General features: G+C 47.8%; 7 protein-coding genes across 7 annotated transcripts; 2 read left to right on the top strand and 5 right to left on the bottom strand.

Moving 5' to 3' along the window:
• Positions 1-21: 21 nt before the first annotated feature.
• Positions 22-5934, bottom strand: F5147DRAFT_16369 (P-loop containing nucleoside triphosphate hydrolase protein). Its single transcript, XM_041428347.1, has 21 exons — positions 5313-5934; positions 5156-5258; positions 4945-5099; positions 4859-4898; positions 3644-4797; positions 3448-3591; positions 3295-3392; positions 2930-3239; positions 2866-2883; positions 2749-2813; positions 2514-2686; positions 2016-2456; positions 1879-1957; positions 1687-1828; positions 1464-1634; positions 1191-1413; positions 989-1139; positions 878-937; positions 573-827; positions 440-524; positions 22-383 (listed from the first exon to the last, which is right to left on the bottom strand). Exons 1-21 carry the CDS (start codon positions 5601-5603, stop codon positions 147-149), a joined length of 4395 nt encoding a protein of 1464 aa, XP_041300434.1. The 5' UTR covers positions 5604-5934; the 3' UTR covers positions 22-146.
• A 170-nt stretch (positions 5935-6104) lies between these two features.
• F5147DRAFT_562484 (SNF2 family N-terminal domain-containing protein) lies at positions 6105-11174 on the bottom strand (the record flags this gene model as incomplete). The annotated part of the gene is given in 15 exon segments (XM_041430620.1): positions 6105-6521; positions 6574-6805; positions 6858-7484; positions 7535-7676; positions 7726-8017; positions 8074-8235; positions 8291-8529; positions 8548-8716; positions 8774-9028; positions 9081-9262; positions 9315-9519; positions 9559-9677; positions 9732-10071; positions 10125-10940; positions 10992-11174. The coding sequence occupies 15 exon segments, from the start codon at positions 11172-11174 to the stop codon at positions 6105-6107; spliced, it is 4380 nt and encodes a 1459-aa protein (XP_041300433.1).
• Positions 11175-11270: 96 nt separating this feature from the next.
• F5147DRAFT_563105 (uncharacterized protein) lies at positions 11271-11762 on the bottom strand (the record flags this gene model as incomplete). Its single annotated transcript, XM_041430655.1, has 1 exon — positions 11271-11762. The coding sequence occupies one exon, from the start codon at positions 11760-11762 to the stop codon at positions 11271-11273; it is 492 nt and encodes a 163-aa protein (XP_041300432.1).
• A 444-nt stretch (positions 11763-12206) lies between these two features.
• On the bottom strand, positions 12207-14870 carry F5147DRAFT_664129 (fumarate hydratase). The gene is made up of 14 exons (XM_041434974.1): positions 14784-14870; positions 14406-14728; positions 14301-14348; positions 14165-14250; positions 13961-14117; positions 13818-13904; positions 13660-13763; positions 13467-13608; positions 13288-13419; positions 13147-13236; positions 12816-13094; positions 12704-12767; positions 12525-12647; positions 12207-12468 (listed from the first exon to the last, which is right to left on the bottom strand). The coding sequence occupies exons 2-14, from the start codon at positions 14433-14435 to the stop codon at positions 12329-12331; spliced, it is 1482 nt and encodes a 493-aa protein (XP_041300431.1). The 5' UTR covers positions 14436-14728; positions 14784-14870; the 3' UTR covers positions 12207-12328.
• Positions 14871-15036: 166 nt separating this feature from the next.
• Positions 15037-16106, top strand: F5147DRAFT_766918 (peroxisomal biogenesis factor 11; the record flags this gene model as incomplete). The annotated part of the gene is made up of 7 exons (XM_041440821.1): positions 15037-15123; positions 15181-15301; positions 15347-15489; positions 15544-15660; positions 15711-15820; positions 15873-15983; positions 16040-16106. 7 exons carry the CDS (start codon positions 15037-15039, stop codon positions 16104-16106), a joined length of 756 nt encoding a protein of 251 aa, XP_041300430.1.
• Positions 16107-16483: 377 nt separating this feature from the next.
• On the bottom strand, positions 16484-16721 carry F5147DRAFT_563452 (uncharacterized protein; the record flags this gene model as incomplete). Its single annotated transcript, XM_041430675.1, has 2 exons — positions 16484-16575; positions 16634-16721. The coding sequence occupies 2 exons, from the start codon at positions 16719-16721 to the stop codon at positions 16484-16486; spliced, it is 180 nt and encodes a 59-aa protein (XP_041300429.1).
• A 12-nt stretch (positions 16722-16733) lies between these two features.
• On the top strand, positions 16734-18627 carry F5147DRAFT_16178 (uncharacterized protein). Its single transcript, XM_041428345.1, has 7 exons — positions 16734-17047; positions 17102-17297; positions 17352-17508; positions 17561-17618; positions 17674-17945; positions 17997-18175; positions 18234-18627. The coding sequence occupies exons 1-7, from the start codon at positions 16839-16841 to the stop codon at positions 18339-18341; spliced, it is 1179 nt and encodes a 392-aa protein (XP_041300428.1). The 5' UTR covers positions 16734-16838; the 3' UTR covers positions 18342-18627.
• Positions 18628-18728: the final 101 nt, after the last annotated feature.

The following is an 18728-nucleotide window of genomic DNA, read 5'->3' as shown; positions in this document are numbered from 1 at the left end:
TATGTATTATGGCTATGTCACGACATTGTTGTTACGTCTCGCTATCGATTTTAGCTTCATGTGCATGAGTGAGGATAAGTGCAAGTGCATAGATCTTGACGATACATCATATTATTTAGGTCTAGATCAGAGGTCGATTGGCTACATCATGGCAGTTTAATCATCAGCTTCGTACTGTCATCTCCAGTTTCCAGTTTGATTTTCCCCAAAGCTGCAGTGGCAAGATCATACCATAACACTTGAGACTCCGTTAATGGTCTGCCACGAAGTTGCAGTGCAAGAATTGTAGTGAGGTGTTGGCGAAGAATTTTGAGCGCAACATTGGCCTTGGGAGCGAGCTGATATCTGATTTTCCGATCAATGGACAACATGTTAGATTGGAGCTGGGTATAATGCTATGATGTCAACGTCTTGTATTCACTTGGGACGTTGTACTGACCTTGAATTCACTCTCCCCGCATAGGAGTACGAGAGCGAGATCGTCGATGGGTCCGGTCTCCCAAGCATACATCTTCTTCGAGTGCCTGTAAACCTCTTCAGTACTTGTCGCCGTCATCATAATGGACTGTTACATGAGTGTAAAGTAGACGAGATGGTTAACACCAAAGTCAGCGGGCTTCCTGCCAAAGTTAACAGAAGTAGGGTGAAAAGCAGCAGATTGGTTATTCGATATAGTGCGCATTTGTCCAGAGGAAGAGTCGATCGCCAGCACTTTAGGATAAAGCCCCGCAGTGAGAGCCGAGTTGATGAGAGCAATATTAGATCCATTGCTATCCAGAGGCAGCGGTACGCTCACGAAGCGCGTGCGGTTGCGACCGAAACGCGCACTGGATAGAAACATCGGTAATGGGGAGGCATTAGACGCACTGTTACATACCGGCTGAGTTCTCGAACGAAATTCCTATCAACAGTGATAAACGAAGAGTCGACTAAGAAGCTGCAACAGACTTCTTAGCCAAACAGCGATCACGTATCAAAACCATCATACCCTAGGAATTGTTGACGTAATTCCTCGATCTGTTGAAGATTCTGGTGGCTAAGGAAATTAACCCGACAGAACTTGCGCACGAAACTGGGATTCTCGGATGCTCTACGCCAACTCGAAAATGCATTGTGGATCGTCAAGAAGTCTGAATTATCTGAAGAAGTGGAGGTAAGTTCGTTGTCTTTTAATGTGGTGCATAACTAACCAACGCGGAACGAACTCTTAGCACGGTCCGCCTCTTGCTCCATACCCATTGGTACTATGAATGGGGACTTGGAACTCAAAGCAGCAGCGATTGTTAGCGCGGGGTCCAGACATCGGAATAATACCGCGGTGAGCAAGAATTTCCCTAGATGCACGTCTGTAGGCAACATGCTCAGAAGCCTACCCATCGGAGTGATGTCCTCTGACGGTGTAAGAGCGCGGACCTAAGCGACAGATGAGAAAGGTAAACACAGGAGTTCTGGCATTGACGGACCTCGACTAGTGCTGAGATAGCTCTTTGCACATTCACCGGCGTAGGAGGATCCAATGCGCGGGACAATACATCCTCGATGGAGGTGCCGATTTTCACCTTCATGATTTTAATGCGTAGGGAAAGGTCTGATAAGCTAAGCCGCATCATCTCTGGCAAAGGATGCTCTGCCAACTGAGCACGTGGTTTCAGTAAAAGAGACAGCTCAGGAATGCCCAAGTCTTACCAACGTGTCATGGCGAATCTTGGTGAACAAGTGGAAACATAGTCCATTCTGCACCCGTCCTGCACGGCCTCTACGCTGAGCAGCATTACTTTTGGCAACGAAAGTTTCGACCAAACGACTGAGCTGGCGCTTTTCGTCAAACCTGAAGGTAGTCAGTGATCGTTGACTTCAAGAGAGAGGGGTAGTAGTGACCTCATCTCGCGATGTTTGCCGGTATCTATGACACAGGTAATGTCAGGAATAGTAATACCTGTCTCGGCAATGTTGGTCGCTGCGAAGGAGTAATGAGCAATGATGCTTGGCTTCGAAGAGCAGATGCAAATAAGAACCTATAACGATTTTGCGAACTCCCTGAGGAGGGATGTCAAACACTGCGCTCTGATTTTCGCTCGAGAGTGTAGAATGCAACGGATATAACCTGAAGCTGTTTTCATCCCCAAATGTATGATGTTCAGTAAGAAGATCATTCATGCGCCGAATTTCCCCTAAACCAGGCATAAAAATCAGAACAGCCGCTGAAAAATGATGGCTCTCTTTGTCCTCAAAGCAGAGGCGTTCTAGTAGACGAAGAATCAACTCGTAAGGAATCGCGCGCTCATCAAGAAGGTTGACGGTGTTAATCGTTTGATAGGAGTAACGCTTCTCCAGTCTCATAGGCTGGCTTGAGATCTGCTGTCCGCCATCGACTAGCGTGTCTTCGTCATCATTGCCATAAACAGTGTCTTCGTCCCATTCAAACCTGTTCTTGTTCTTGTGGGATTTATCATGTACTGATGGATTATTCGGGCAAGTGAGCGTATTGAAGGATAGTTTAGAAGTTGGCTCACGATTAATCGCATAAGGCGAATTTTCCTGGATGAACCAATCCGCGTACTCTATAGCATCCTCTAAGAAGCGAACATCCACAGGGAAGGTTCGACCTGGGACATGTAATGTGGGGCATCCATTGAAATAATTGGACAGTTTGTCCGCGTCCACTGTGGCCGACATGAGAATGATCCTGCGATGCGCTTGGTCAGTGAGCTGCATAGCTAAGGCGAGCGTGCTGACTTCAAATCCGACCTCTGGGAGAGAAGAGATTTTAGAACAATGAGAAGGAAGTCTGACTCAATGCTGCGTTCATGGACCTGTATAATTGGACATGTAAGGAGTCCGGGCTTCGGAAATGGCTGCACAAACCTCGTCAATAATGATGTGCTAGAAATAGTATTAGCTGCGTCTTCCTGATTTACGTTTTGCTCACTGTGATCTCGTCAAATGCAGTGCCTTGACCATTGGGGCCTGTGCCTCCCTCCAGCATACGAAGCGCGATACCATTCGTAACAAACGCCAGGCGGGTATTTCGCGTAGTATTGCTTTCCAATCGAATTGAATAGCCGACAAGCGAGCTTAGAGTTCCAACGGCACCAGGAGAGTCGCCTAGCTCACGAGAAACTCGTTGAGCGAGAGATACCGCTGATATTCGACGCGGCTCTGTACAATATATCTTGCAAGGGAGGCCACGAGCCAGCTGATCCTCTAAAATGAACGCAGGGACTTGTGTGGATTTGCCACTATAAAATCAGAGAATAAGTAAGATGTGCCTTTCAAGAAGTAATGCCACTTTACCAGCCAGTCTCGCCACTGAGCACGAGGATTTGCGAATGGTCAAGAATGGATAGGATTTCACTCTTATACTTTGCAATAGGAAGCTGATTGCGATGATGCTACGAAAGGGAGCTTGAAAATGTAGACCAAACGTTCATTTCTGATGTCACTTACAAGCATTTCTTGATACGCAGGCCGCATTTGTCGCGCTCTGAAGTCCGCAATGACATGATCAGAGCTGATGTCATTGCGAGGCAGATTCCGAACTGGTATGGGGTCTTTGGCCTCTGTGGTAGCCCTCGTGTTCTTCTCCATAAGCTAGAGAGCAAAGCTCAGTCCGAAAAACAGGTATTCCAATGAGGAACGTTACCATTGGACGAGCATCAATCTTTTTTTCAACAATGTTTCTCATATTCGCCCAAACTTGACGATTGATCAGATCTTCCCGTAACTTTCTGTCTGTCTCAAGTTCATCCCATAAATCCCTGAAGACAGGCGGTAGTAACCGGAACGACGTATGGTTGGCTAAAGCACCGGAAGACCCGACCGCAAAGCCATCAGTGGCAGGGAACGTAAGAGCGTGTAAAGCAACTGTTGCGACATAATACTCTGCCTGGATTTCAGTGTGACAAGCAACATCACACATGCCCCACTCATCCGTCTTTTTTCCCTCCCAGTTGACCATAACACATGCGCGTTTCGCACGACTTGGCCCAGAAATAATACTATAAGTGACTGCGGCGTACCGGTCAACCTTGAAGACAAACTCGGCTAAAAGTGTCTTCGGTGTTTTACTGGACCAGTGCTTGGGTAAGACCATGTCCCGCATGCGAATTATGGTCCCTCCCTCTCCGGCAATTTCGGAAGGGAGGGTATCCAAGATCTCAAGCATACCACCGAGACCCTCCTCGTGTTGATCAAATATATCGGGGATGTCAGACGGTGCAGGTATATCTTGTTTTTCAACATGTGGACCAGCACTGAGTGGCTTTGCTACTTTCTTCTCTTGTGTCGCTGACAGCTTTGGACTCGATCCTCGTAATCTTGACTGAAGTAAAAGGGTATCAACCCTAGCACGTTCTGACCGATACTGCGTTTCTGCATCCTTTTCGTCAAAGAAATAGTGCGACTTCAAAACCACGAGCTTGTCTTGGAGATGCTGGACCAGTACGGGTTCGTGATGAGCCGGTGGCTTGCCCCTGGCGGTAAGATCTGTTATCTGCATCTTTATACGGACGTACTCCGCGACTAGGTCATCTATATCAGGTGAACTGGATCTTGATGGAGAAGACCTCGTCGATTCGGCGGGAAGAATACCTCCAGATTTCGGCAATTCTACATCTGAGGCTGGCCGTTGTCTCGCCGGCACAAACACCGGAGCATTAGCATCCAGCTTTGATGCAACTGTCACTGCTGCCGAAGGTGGTGACGGGTTAGATGATGGCAAAGGGCTTCTTGCTGTGGGAGACTGAAGCTCTTTACGCTTTCTCCGAGGCACTTTCGAGTCGTCAAGGTCCTCAGCCACTGTTGACACACGATTGAGAACTACAACTACAATTGTAAACTTAACAAACAATCATTTTACCTTTTTCTTCAAGCTCATCTTCCGAGCAGTAGATGTAAAGCTGCCCTAATGTAAGCGATGGCTTGAGGGGTAGAGGATGGACGAACCCATTCGTATGCTTCCTCCAGATCTACCCCCTGGATTGCCCTAAGGCATTCATCTACTCTGTCCTGTGAAAAGCCTTGCCTTCTCAGAACTCCATAGGTAATTCCAAGTCGCGTCACTAATTTTTCTTCCGTCTCCTCTAACAGTTTTCTCTCGCCTATGAAGAACAGTAAGGTATTTATTGTGACAACGGGTTCCAGAGCATCAACTCACACTCGGGGCTCTCCCAATTTAATGTAAGGATGCGATCTACTAGAACGGGATCAACCTGCAACGAAGGCAATGTCTTAGAAAACCGCCGGTCAACCTCAGTAGCCTTGATAAAGATGAACTAGTCAGCACGATTTCATAGCGACTGTAACTCATTTACCTTGATGGTCCTGAGTGTCTCTTTCTCTGTTTTCTCCTGATACTTATCGACAAGATTCTGCAGAGACTGTTCTTCTACTTGATCCGGGTCGAAAGAGTGGTCCTGAGGCACATCGGATTGGACGTGGGCAACTGTGGGGTGCAACGTGTCACTTGTTGGGGCTTCTTCAACTGTGGTATTGGTAGTCGTGTCATCTGTGTTTTGTTCGTTTTCAACCACTTTCTTCGGCACTGATGTTGTCGCGAATCCACGCGCAACCGGTTTGAGCTGCGATTTCTTCTTCTTCGCCATCTCCACTCCCAGTACAAACAATCAGAGTGATCAAGCACCTCTTTTTGTCTCTCACTCAGCACGATACTGTCCTTTCAACGTTGATCGTTATCTTTGTAGAGATTGGGGACTGCGAGAGGATATGTATTTGAATCACGAATTATTAGATTCGGTAATCAGGTTTATCGGTGGAGACGAGTGAAGCGTGTACCAGGTTATTAATGAAGTTTTGCTGTTCAAATGAAGGTGCATGGGGGCCAGTCAATGTAGATCAATCAAGAGCTAGGCCTCGTTGTAGTGTGTAAAAAGACGTGTAGTATGTGACTGACTTGTGCAATTGGATACATATCTAAGATTTCTCACGCTGATCATGATTCCACATAAATAACACAGATTATAAGGACATGCAATAAGTAACTAAATGCCAGACCTACATGGACGTACGGATTTGAATTAATCTACAGAAGTTGATAATGTGCGTGAACAAAGCAAAGCAAAAGTAAAGCAACAAAAGACAGAAAATCACTCAGCGTCCACAGCAGGAGTCACATCCCCCGTTCCAGGATCCTTCTTTCTACTCCCCTTTCCGGTCGTTTTTCGCGGACGTGCCGCAGCACCACCTTTCCGCTTCTTTCCTTTGGCTGGCGCCGCTGTTCCCTCCTCCTCTTCCCCGCCCTCAGGTGGTGGAGCGGCACCATTGTTATTACTGGAATGACCAAAGAAGTCATCGCCTTCTTCATTCCAAAGATCTCGCATAGTATCGCCAGAAGAACCTTCCGAAACTCCTACAGCTCGCTTGCCTGCTTTCTTCGAAGAGGGTCCCGAAGTATTCGAACTATCAAGGTTTGCGAGCTGGTCATCATTGAGGAGAAGTTGGACAATTTCGCTTGGTTTCGTGACGTCTGTGAAGTTCTTGTTGCCGACCACGATGTCTTGCACCTGGAAGAACATCAATTGAACGTCCTGCACTTCAGGAATAAAAATAACTTACATCTTTTTTGACACGAGCTAACTGAATAATACGCTCGTCGATGGTGCCCTTCGTGATCAGGCGATAGACAGTCACTTGACGTGTCTGACCAAGACGATGGGCGCGATCCATGGCCTGCGCATCGTTTGACGGATTCCAGTCGTGATCGTAGAAGACAACAGTGTCTGCTGCGGTCAAGTTGATCCCGAGACCACCTGCACGCGTACTTAGAATAAATACGAAAATGTCCGGACTAGAGAACATTGATCAGAGTCGATGATATACAACCTAAGTCGAACACTGACCGTGTTTGCCAATCTATCACCATATCTCGTCGATCTTCCAGCTTCGATGAGCCATCGAGACGTAAATACTTGTACTGGCGATAGATCAGATATTCCTCCATAAGGTCCATCATACGAGTCATTTGGAAATATATCAAGACACGATGGTCGCCCGCCTTCAGCTCCTGAAGGAGGGCATCTAACCGAGCGAGTTTAGCAGAGTCATAGATCAGTCTCTTTGCTTCTGGTATCTGCATGCTTGAAGATGGTAGCTGGTCCGCGGGCGAACTTCCGACAAGTCCTGCAGAGGACAAAGCAGGAACTAGGCTGTGGTATGCCTGGTCAATGGTAGGCGAATCCCGCAAATGCTGAGGGAGACCGTAAAATGCCAACGATTCCATAGGTGCCTCCAGTAACTGAACTTGATGCTCTATAAACGTCCGATCTGTGCAGTGAAGAGATATTGGAGGTGCTACAGCCGGTGGCACAAACCACCTCAGTGCTGGACGAGCTAGATTGGACCCCTGCCAAGCTGTTAAAGATATATCCAGAAGATGTGGCAGGCCTTCCGCGGTATCCAGGCTCAAAGAGAGACGGGGGCTTATGCTGAACGGATGTGCGCCAGTATGAGCTACAAATTCTGCTTCCCTATGAAAACGGTCAGTCGGACATCGGAAAAAAAGTCATAGTTAGCCTACGATGAGATCCCTCTATCCTCAACAATCCTGTTTTCTTCCTCAAGGACCCGAAGCCAATTGCGCATGAAGGAAGACACCTGAAGGCCATGAACATCACTTGGTGTGGTGTTCAGAAGTCGAAGAAATGCGAACGCAGGTGAAGCTATAACATGTTACATCCAAAGGGCAGTCACTCAAGCACCATCACACACCTTCAACATCGTCGAACGTCGAACGATGTATCCACTCCGTTGACCAAATATTGAAAAGGCCACTGGTACAGTCCGATCGCCTACGCAGTCCAGACTTTTCACGAGGGACATCTATAAGCCCGCCATCTTGGTGGAATAATGCCGGAATTTGGTACTCAATAGGGTTATGAGTCGAGTAAGGAAGGGAAATGAAATCGCCTTCACGGTTCAGAGGACCAGATTGACCGAAGCGAGAGAATGAGAAGGGAGCTACCACGTCTGCACGTTCAAAGAGCTCGGGATGATTACAAACCTACATTGAAGTAAGTTGGTCAGTGTTTAGAAATGATAAGACCATATCTTACTCACCTTCCGGAACTGCATTACGAGGTTCATTAGCGATCGAGCAGAATCGGCATCCCCTATGTTTGCGGCCTTCTCTAATAGATCTACCACAGATACATTCGCCAGAAGTGCACGGTAGAGAGTACGTTGGCGTGATGACAGGTCAACGTAATGATCGATCTCAATCTAGGTAAGGTAAAATGTGAGCGATCGCTCCTCAGTGAGTGAATTGAATATAAACCTTCTCGCTCAACTCGTTTTGTACATGTCGTTTGACTCGCCGTAACATGAAAGGCTTCAATATCATGTGCAATCGCCGTAGTTGACGTTCATTGAGTTTGCTGCCCTTGTTCTCTGCAGCGTTTTCGATATCCTTAGAAAACCACTCGTTGAACTCGTCGTGGGAGTCAAAAAGACTGGGCATGATGAAGTGGAGCAATGCCCAGAGCTCTATATGGAGGTTAGTAAGTAGTGACGCTGCTGCCCCATCTCACTGACCTTGCATTGAGTTTTGAATTGGTGTGCCAGTCAAAAGCAAACGATTGCGACATTGGAATCCGAGCAATGTTTTCCACCGTACACTGGAGGCATTCTTGATATTCTGAGCTTCGTCAAGAACCATATATTGCCATTTCACGCGCTGGAAGTACTGCTGGTCTTGAGTAACCTGACAAAGACATTAACACAGCAACACAGCTTGAAACATTATGCGATCGCAACTGACCAACTGGTAGCTTGTAATCAGGACATGGAACGGTGCGTCCTTGTCATAACTGATTTCTTTTTTGCTCCAGAACTTGCGCAAGGTAGTTCGGTCTTTGACGTTCCCCCAATAAGGCAGGGCTTTCAGACCAGGCACAAAGCGAGTAATCTCCTGTTGCCAATTGTGCAATGTAGAGGCTGGTGCAACAACCAAAAATGGCCCCCATATGTCGTGTACCTCAGCAAGATACGCAAGGAGAGATATTGACTGCACGGTCTGAGGTGCAAGGAGTGTAAGGCGAGTTGCGCAGTATTCTAATCAGTCTCACCTTTCCGAGACCCATCTCGTCAGCAAGAATGCCGTTGATACCCTGTTCGTACAACGTAGCGAGCCAATTCAGACCTTTGAGTTGGTACTCCTTTAGCTGCGCCATGAGCATTTTCGGTTGCTTGATCTTGAGTTCTCCAGTGAGTGACGTCGGGTTTTGGAAGTTGAGTTCATCGGAGTCCACTGTGTACACCATTGTTAATCTCTTAAACCTGAGCACCCAAGAAGAACTCACAATCAACGAGGGGCGTATTCGAAGTGCCTGAGAGCCCAGACTCGTCATCGTCCCTAATATGTGCCTGAGCCTTGGCAAGTTTCAGAGCCTCATTCGTTTTCCTGTCGAGTGCAGCTTGCACGTCAAATTGCTGAGCCCTTTGTCTGGCAAGAGCGATAGCTTCCTGAGCGTTATGCCGCGCATGTCTGTGAAGATTGGTTTGGTCCTCTGATTATAACTTTCAGCCTCCAAATTGTCAAGATACGGATAAATGAAACCAACCGTCATCAAAGTCAATTTCTCGAAGTACTGATGGGTCAACGTCGTCAAGAGCAGCACCCACTGGCGTCGAGCTTTCAGGAGTATCTCCTTGTACTTCAGAAGCTGAGATCTGGGTGTCAGCGAACAGCCACCAAAGCATCGAAAAACAGGACTCACTCTTGAGCTTGTTACCGACGAAATGGCTGTACAACTCAGTTTGACTGATCAAGAACTCAAGTTTGCGTGCTTGACGCGCCGCCTCCCTTTTCTCTTCCTCGACCTTGGCCCTATCAATGGCCTCCTTCTGCTCGCGCTTTCGAACATCTCTCTCTTCCCGCTCATTCTTCTTCCAGAAGACTAACATTTCACGCATCAAACGTTTGCCTTTAGCTTGAACGTCCTTTTGAGCTTTTGCGGTCTTTGTGAAAGGCCGACGTGCTTGGATGGATGATAGCGTGGCTAAGCGCTTGAGCTGACCTTGACGAGCCTGGTAACCCATCGCGGCGTACTTGTACACCTACGCGACGAGATGAGAATGCAAACAGTACGTAATGCAACATCCACACATACCTTAGCAACGTCTCTCCGAGCAATGTTTGTCCAAACTTTCTTCTGAGCCTCCTCCAAGTTCTTCAATCGTTTGGCCATAGCATTCTCATCGATCTTTTTAGCGCGCTTGAGAGGAGGGATGATGTCGTCTAATTCGTATACAACAGAAGTGGCAGTGAGAGCAGGCGATACTGGCCTGGATGCCGAAGGCGTGATGTCTCCAGCGACCGATGCTCCAGCGGAGCCAATGCCAAGGCCCTCCAGAGTATCAGGTGGTAAAAGCTTCTTCCCGCCACCACCCCTCTTACGACCTTTAGGTGTTGCACTTGGTATAACACTGTCCGCGCTCGCTTCCCGCAACAGACTCTGTTTTCCCTTCGCTTTCGTCTTTGATGAAGCAAATTTGGAAGGGCTGATCCCGCCGATAGACCGTTCGAACTCGTCAGCGATTGAAGCAGAGTCTTTGTCAACCTTCCGTTTCTTTGCTGCAGGTTTGTTTCTGGATGAAGCAGGAATCTCAAGGTCACTGCTCTCGTCTGAATCTGCACCATCTGCACCACGCTTGAGTGAATCCTTGTGCTTCTGATTGCGACCTAGGTAAGACTCCTCAAACAACCGAGCCGCATCTTCTGCGCCAAATCTAGCCGAGCCAGGTTCGTAGTTATCCGGAGCGCCATAATCATATGTATCGGGAGGTGGGGAAGCGTGAATAGTGGATAGAAGCTCCTCCTCAACAGAAGGAGGTATCGGCGGGGGCGTTGGAGGTGGAAGGGGCATCCGTGCGATGCGGGACACATAGTGGCGTGACAGTGTCAGCGCCGTGCTGGAGTTGCGTTCCTATGATGAAATGTGAATCGACCGACCGGAAGTCGCAGATGTGAAACTAACCAAAACACTGGCATCAAACCACGATTCTACTTTACGCTGGCGTAGATGTGTCTCTATGATATAGTCGCTGAGGTCACCAATCCATACTTCTTCACAGTCCGAGAGGTCGGAAGATACCAGACGTCGTTCCTCTTCAGTTTGATGGTACTCTCGTGCAGCTGTTGCAAGATCCGTTCCCTCCATAAGAGGCGACTCGGGGCGATTTGCTTTTGAACGAGGAGGATTTCGACGGGGTGCCTAAGGGATAAGAATAGGAAGGTGAGTAAAGCCGAATTAGCCCTATGTATGCCTGATGAAACTTACGCGCTTTACAATCGGAGGCTGGTAATCGGGGTCGTCGTCTGGAGCCACAGGCTTTCTCCGTTTTCGCGGTGTGGGTTCATTTTCGCCTTCCTTGTAGTAAGCGCCCACGGAAGATGCGCGGGGTTCTGGAGGTGGAGGCTGGTGCTGTCCATCCCGTTCACGCTGAGAATAATAGTTGCCTCCTGGACCAAGAGGAAAGATCTCTCCCTGAACATAATCACCCGAATATGGATCCCAACCTCCGGCACCCTGATAAGAGGGTGTCTGGTAAGAATATCCACGAGGAAGTGGTGGTTGCTCTCCGAGAGGAGTTAGACTCCGACGAAGAGTTTGGGGATGAGGAGATATGACTGTGGTTCGGGAGAGAGGTGACACGTCTGCTAACGAAGGATCGATACCACCACCACGTGAGGAAGCGGATTTTCTCGCCGGGGGTGGTTCGTCGTTGAGAATTCGGCTAAGCGACATATAGAACCAAAGTGGTGACAAGTAAGATGCAAAGAGAGGAAGATATAATGAGGCAGTAGCCGACTCAAGTGTTGTAAAGACAGGTCGCCTCGTGGGACCAGGAGATGTAAAGAGAAGGGCGCTGTGGCAGTCAACCTAATGCCCGAATATTTCTTCAGAAGCTAAATAAAGTGGTGTTGTGGTCGACGTTGACGGTGATGAGCACCAACTAAGAATTTTCGGGTTAAAAAGTGTGAGCTCGGTGTGGATAACGAGGAAGACTGTTGCTGTGCAAATTACGAGTAGAGACGAGGGAGTGCTGTGACGGGAAGTTGTACTGATTTGACGTGGTATATTTCGTTTGCGGTTGGATATAGCATTCTTGCCTTTTTTGTATTCGCTGTTCCTTCCTTGCTGTTCTTGGCGGACGAGCTTCTCTCTATCAGATCTTCACACCACTCGCAGTAACCTACGCATTCTTTATCGATTAAATTGACACGAGTTGGTTACCAACTGTGCCATACTGTTTCACAAGAGGCTGGCACAGGATCTCCATGTTACAAATATCCAACAATGCCATCTTGTGACTATATGTCATCTGGGTATAACATCAATTCTGGTCGCACTTTCTCATCAAACTCTTCAGGTGTCAGGTATCCGAGCGCAATAGTCGCCTCCTTCAGCGTCGTTCCTTCCTTGTGCGCTTTCTTTGCGCACTGGGCCACGTCTGCAAAGTACGATTAACTTCGACCGGAAATGTGCGGAGTTATATTTAGCACGCACTATCATAGCCAAGGTGGCTGTTCAAAATCGTTGCAAGCATCAAACTCTCGTTCAAGAGGTGGTTGATACGCTTTTCATTGGCCTCAATGCCAACTATACAATGATTGGTAAAAGACCGTGAGGCTGACCATACAAAGATCAGCAGGTTGACAACGAGTCATTGAGTTATGAAACCTCACCATCAGAAAGAAGGCGGATGCTCTGTAGCACGTTCATGATCATGACCGGTTTGAAGACATTGAGCTAATTCGGGTTTGAATGACAAATGCGCCGTATATGAAATACAAATACCTCAAACTGTCCGCTGGCTCCAGCAACGCTAACAGCAGTCTGGTTACCCATAACTTGAGCGGCGACCATTGTTACAGCCTCGCACTGCGTGGGATTAACTTTGCCAGGCATGATACTGCTACCAGGTTCGTTTTCAGGGAGGCTCAGTTCACCGAAGCCACACCGAGGGCCAGAACCAAGGAACCTAATGTCATTGGCGATCTTCATCAGGGAACACGCGATGACATTCAGAGCACCATGAGTCTCAACCAGGGCATCGTGACTGGCTAGAGCTTCGAACTGCGGATCTTCGTCAGTAGTCGGACGAAACGATCGCCATAAATTGCCTTACCTTGTTAGGCGCGGTCTGGAACTTCAAGCCCGTAATGGTAGATATCTCGGCGGCAATTTTGACGTCGAACCCCTTCTTGGTATTCAGACCCTGCACGGCACGTAAGATCTCTACCCTTCGCTGGATGTCAAGGTGACTCACTGTGCCAACCGCAGTGCCGCCCTGAGCAAGAAGGCTCAACCGAGGAATGACATTTTGGACACGAGCAATGCCATTATCGATTTGCTGGACATATCCACTGAATTCTTGGCCAAGCGTCAGAGGTGTGGCATCCTAATAGTGATCAGATAACATCCGCATCGAAGGCCGATTATTCATACCTGCAAGTGCGTGCGTCCGATTTTGATAATCCCGCTGAAAAGCTCAGCTTTTTCGTTGAGTGCATCCCTGAGCTGCGTCAGTGCTGGAAGTAATGAGTGATTAATTTCAGTCACAGCAGCGACATGCATAGCTGTTGGGAAGCTACATGTTCGTCAATACATGCAATCAAGTATAAGCTACCCAGTAACTCACGTGTCATTACTACTCTGGCTCATGTTAACATGGTCATTCGGATGGACTGGTTTCTTAGACCCAAGTTCACCTCCAAGGAGTTCTATCGCACGATTCGATATTACCTGTTGACCACGCTGAGTAACAACACCAAATAATCAGATATTTGTTATACTAACCTCGTTTACGTTCATGTTACTCTGAGTTCCACTTCCAGTTTGGAAGACAACCAAGGGGAAGTGATCCATGAGCTTCCCAGAAATGACCTGGAGTAAAGATCAGCTGAAAGCACACATACGAAGCCTAGAACATGATTTCTCACATCATCAGCAGCTTTCTGAATGGCTTCGCCAACCTTCGGGTCCATACCATAGCTGACATTGACGATAGCTGCAGCCTTCTTCAACACGCCGAAAGCCTTGATCAGAGGATGCGGCAATCGTTGCGAGGGGCCACCAATATCAAAGTTTTGTAATGACCTGCGGAAAATGTTCAGTAGAGAACACACCTCAGACCTGATCCATACCGTTGCGTTTGTGCACCCCAATAGCGATCGGCAGGGACCTGGAGCTCACCGAATGTGTCACGCTCACTGCGGAATGCCTGATTTGACTAACACGACCATTAATTCCTCCCACTTCAAGCTTATTAACCTAACTTACTATGACGGATGATGAAAATTGCCTTTGACGAGGAATCACATGGAGGAGCTTGAAGTATGACAGAATGAATGGTATGTCACGTGAGAACTAGCGCGCAGAACTCACCCGGCGGGGAAGCCAAGTGCTCGTGGTCATGACTAGCAGTCTCTAGCAGTGATGAAAGCACAGCAAGTGGGGGGCAGGGCAGAAGGTTGTGTAAACCCGCGAGGCAAACGTTACGCGCGGCTTTTGCCGTCCGAAATCACCCGCAAGAAACCCACCGAAGGGATGGGGGCCACACCTGAGAATGGGTCTCCTTTCCAGTAGTGACCTCCAAGGCCCAGCTAGACATCGTGGCGCCGCTTTCATTATTCCAGTGTGATTATCGGTTCGTATTTCTTTGCTTTACCGTGTGCCTATAAATCGGATATCGAGTCACATCGCCGCGTCTGGCATAGATAATGATAGATCTAATAGTCGCTCAATAAACGACTTTGTCCATACCTTTGACTCATGCTTGAAATGAGACATGTTATGGCTCCCTTGTCGTGTCTTGTACTTGCTCTTGTGAAGTCTGAAATCATGCGCATGAGGTTGCATCTGGACGCCGTCACACCGGTGATCGGGTATACAAACATGAATCCACGTGATAACGGCAAGGTAATTACGCCAGGTCCCGTGCGCATCTAAAGCCTTCAAGTGGCACTTAAAGCACCTCCCTCGTCTTACGGGAATCTGTCATTTGTACATTTCAGATATGGCTACAGTCGCATCACAAGTCATCCTCCACCCTTATGTGTCTCAGTCCTTGAAATTTGGATCGTTCAATGTCGGCCGGGATAAGGTATTGAACCTCATTGTTTTAGGAACGGAATACTTATCGGAGCACTTTATCCGGTAGCTCTACCGCACAGTTCAGTATTTCTCTCGGTTTCTCGCCTGGTTTCTCGTCTCTCGGGGTAACAAGGTCGAAGCTGCTCGATGGACAGCTCTCAAGAGTCACCTAGGGATTGTCCGTAAACGTAAGGCTCATCTGTGCCGCATGATCATACTTGACATTTGTACAGTCATGCGACTTGGGAAACCTGTAGAGCACCTCCAAGCCGCATTGCGTGTTGCTTCATCATCGGGTGAAGTTGGTGAACAAGTGACTAGCATCGGCCGGCAGCTTGCCTACTTCGGGTATCTCACATATGACACAGCTCTGTGGGTAAGTAACAAGTGATCCATGAGTAGTTTTACCACTCCTGAAATAATTTGACAGGCGAACGCCGCAAAGTTCATTGCTCTCAAGCCCGGCACTGCTGAGAGGGTCACAAAGACATCCAACAGATTCTGGCTGGCTGGAATCTTATTCAGCATTACGCATGGACTACTGAAGGTGGGACCTATCGCCCAGCTAGGATAGTGATTTTAATTTCCATTTTCCAGGCCGGACGACTCGCTCACGACGCAAAGAAATTGCGTAACTCCGAGACCTGGGGAGAAAAGGATCTCAGCGATGAAGCTCAAAGAGAAGTCAGGCAACTCGCGCTTGAAAAGTACGTTGAAATCATCAGTACTATATCACAAATAGCTCTAAGATTCTCATAGCCTGCGCGCGGACACACGCCACCAATTCATCATCGACCTTTTCGACATTTGGATACCTGCTTCCAACTTGGGTCTCGTCAATGTCAATGACGGGGTTGTTGGCTTTGCTGGGTTAGTTTGGCAGTGGTTTCTTTTACTGTGCTCGCCTGATAGATTATCGTGTTCAGTTTCATTTCCTCTCTCATGGGTCTTCGTGCTCAATGGCTTGCAATCAACAACGGAAAGAAAAACTGAGATTCCCTGTAATAAAACACTGCCTATGCTATTGTCTATACTTCTACTAGTATTCGATATTTCCCGCCCCCGGGTCTGCACGCTCCTCTACTTTTGTTCAATCTATGACTACACCACACATTCGAGCGTCCCCGGGCCATGGACTGATAAAACTGTGGATAGTGTATGATCACTGTGTGTACCTGACGATATGCCTTGCGTTTTCGAAGGCGAAAGACACTATCAAGAAATCCTGTCATCGTTAGAGAGAGGTGCTTGAGGCGCTTTCTGTTGGTCCCTTAATCGAAGATATTCCTTTCGAACATCATCCATGGCTGCTTGACTTGTACTGAAAAACATTCACTCAATGTACCAGACACTGAGTGCGGTAGGACTCACTATTGTAGCATACACTCCTGTAAAGCTTTGTACTTGTCCCTGCAAGCCCATGCCACAGACAACGTACGTCCGGTTGCGCAGTTGGCGAATTCTAAGTGACACGAAGCCGATATAAGTGTTTTTAATCATGCTAGAATGCATGGCCGAACCTTTAACTATCGAGTCACATTCTGTTAACGCGCGCGCTTTAGTGGTTTTAAGGAGCGTGTCCTCCTCCCTTCTGGAAAGCGTGTTCATGAGGACAACCCGACTCTTAATTTTGATCCCGCCAAGCGCTGATAAAATTGCCTTTTTTGTCGATGTGGGCCGCCGCTATTCCGATTCATTACATGACATGCGTTGTCCTCCGTCACGATGTCGGCCCATTTGCTCTTCATAAACTCACTTTTCCGCCCCCGTTCCAGTTGCCGACTTTCGTATCGAGTTCGACACTTGGCAACACCGTCAGCCTCAACGCCGAATTTAAAGTCCAGCTTCCGCGAAACGCTGGTCTCTGGACCATCGCTAGACGACTTCATCTCAGGAGAACCCATAGAACATGTAGTGCTCGGGAACACCAAAGGGTGCGCATAAATTGATATGATTCTCTTGGAATAATACCTATTCTTCCACTACAGGCCTCGGCTGCCCAGCTTTCTAAAGACAAAAATACCCTCGGGAGCATCTTTCAACAAGATCAAGAAGGACTTAAGGGGACTCGGCCTTCATACTGTATGTGAGGAGGCACGATGTCCTAATATCGGTGACTGCTGGGGTGGAAAGGAAGGTGCAACTGCTGAGGAGGGCAAGAGGGCAGCAACGGCTACAATCATGGTGTGCTACGTGATACTGGAATTACTGTCCTTTGACTAATTTTACTTCTTTTAGTTGATGGGAGACACCTGTACGCGTGGTTGTAGATTCTGCTCTGTCAAGACTTCCCGTACTCCACCTCCATTGGATCCTCATGAGCCTGAGAATACGGCAGAGGCCATTAGTCGATGGGGGCTCGGATACATAGTGCTCACTAGTGTTGACAGAGATGGTGCGCTGACTACAAATATAACCAGATCACATACTTATAATTATCCCTACAGACCTTGTAGATGGCGGTGCACATCACTTCGCAGAGACTATTATGAAGATTAAGCAAAAGTACGTTACATACTGACTTCGTTCGCGCCGCTCACTAACAGGATATTTGAAACAGGGCGCCCCATATTCTGGTGGAAGCATTGACAGGAGATTTTGCGGGCAATTTGGAAAATGTTTCTCTCGTAGCGAAGTCCGGCCTAGACGTTTACGCACACAATATCGAGACTGTGGAGGAGTTGACACCCTTTGTACGCGACCGCCGTGCAACTTTCCGACAAAGTCTGAAGGTGCTTGAGCACGCGAAGAAGGAAGGTGTCCGCGTCACCAAGACAAGTATCATGCTTGGTGTCGGCGAGACAGAAGAGCAAGTCATGGATGCGTTACGAGGTAAGCTGAACACATTTATGCCGAGATTATAATTGCTGGATCATGGTTCAGAACTTCGCAAAATTAATGTTGATGTTGTCACCTTTGGGCAATATATGAGGCCCACGAAGCGACACATGAAAGTTGACCGATATGTGGAACCTTCCGAGTTTGACCGATGGAAACAAATAGCTGATGACATGGGTTTCTCCTATGTGGCCAGCGGTCCTCTTGTCCGTAGTAGCTACAAGGTCAGCCATTTATTTATTTATTTCGTTGCGGAGGATTCTTCTCACACATGGTTGCTAGGCTGGCGAATACTTTATAGAGAATATGTTGAAAGGAAAGGCCACAGAGAACAGGGTGACGAATCTCGTTACACAGGAACCGTCAACAAGCCATACCCAGACGACATGATCGTGTCTACAATTTGTCCTACCATTTACTCTTTATCTAATCCACGAGGGGATCTCGTCTACTGTCGTTTCCCAAATGATGTGATCGGATCTTTGTCAATTACTGGCATTTAAGGATCATTCAGCATGCTTGGACCGCAAGCTATAAGAATGATATTTGAGTGACAGGAACTACCTACTGGATTAGCTCAGGATAGGCCTATCCTTGACTCCCTTACCTAGAATTCCCAGTCGAACGTGCAGGTCATGGTAGTGAATGTGTAGATGTATCTACGAGGAATCTACATTCATAAATTCCATTGAGTCTAGAGACAACGATTATTTAGTTGAATAGGTTTTTGAGGTGTACGCTGGTTAGGGGCAAGTATGGACCTTATTCTACTTCCTT

This window comes from Suillus discolor (assembly GCF_016758755.1).
Source record: "Suillus discolor strain FC423 chromosome Unknown F5147scaffold_1, whole genome shotgun sequence".
Taxonomy (NCBI): Eukaryota; Fungi; Basidiomycota; class Agaricomycetes; order Boletales; family Suillaceae; genus Suillus; species Suillus discolor.
This window is presented reverse-complemented; position numbering and strand designations above follow the sequence as displayed.

Excerpts from the sequence above, each read along its gene's own strand:
- F5147DRAFT_16369 (XM_041428347.1), bottom strand. The coding sequence starts at position 5,603 with ATGGCGAAGAAGAAGAAATCGCAGCTCAAACCGGTTGCGCGTGGATTC. Across the intron at positions 4,899-4,944 it reads TGGAGGAAGCATACGAATGG|CTTTACATCTACTGCTCGGA; the intron begins GTTCGTCCATCC and ends ACATTAGGGCAG. Across the intron at positions 384-439 it reads GCGGGGAGAGTGAATTCAAG|CTCCAATCTAACATGTTGTC; the intron begins GTCAGTACAACG and ends CATTATACCCAG.
- F5147DRAFT_664129 (XM_041434974.1), bottom strand. The coding sequence starts at position 14,435 with ATGACCACGAGCACTTGGCTTCCCCGCCGG. Across the intron at positions 13,905-13,960 it reads TTCAGAAAGCTGCTGATGAT|GTCATTTCTGGGAAGCTCAT; the intron begins GTGAGAAATCAT and ends TCTTTACTCCAG. Across the intron at positions 12,768-12,815 it reads GAGCCAGCGGACAGTTTGAG|CTCAATGTCTTCAAACCGGT; the intron begins GTATTTGTATTT and ends AACCCGAATTAG.
- F5147DRAFT_16178 (XM_041428345.1), top strand. The coding sequence starts at position 16,839 with ATGTCGGCCCATTTGCTCTTCATAAACTCACTTTTCCGCCCCCGTTCC. Across the intron at positions 17,509-17,560 it reads CACTAGTGTTGACAGAGATG|ACCTTGTAGATGGCGGTGCA; the intron begins GTGCGCTGACTA and ends TTATCCCTACAG. Across the intron at positions 17,619-17,673 it reads ATTATGAAGATTAAGCAAAA|GGCGCCCCATATTCTGGTGG; the intron begins GTACGTTACATA and ends TATTTGAAACAG.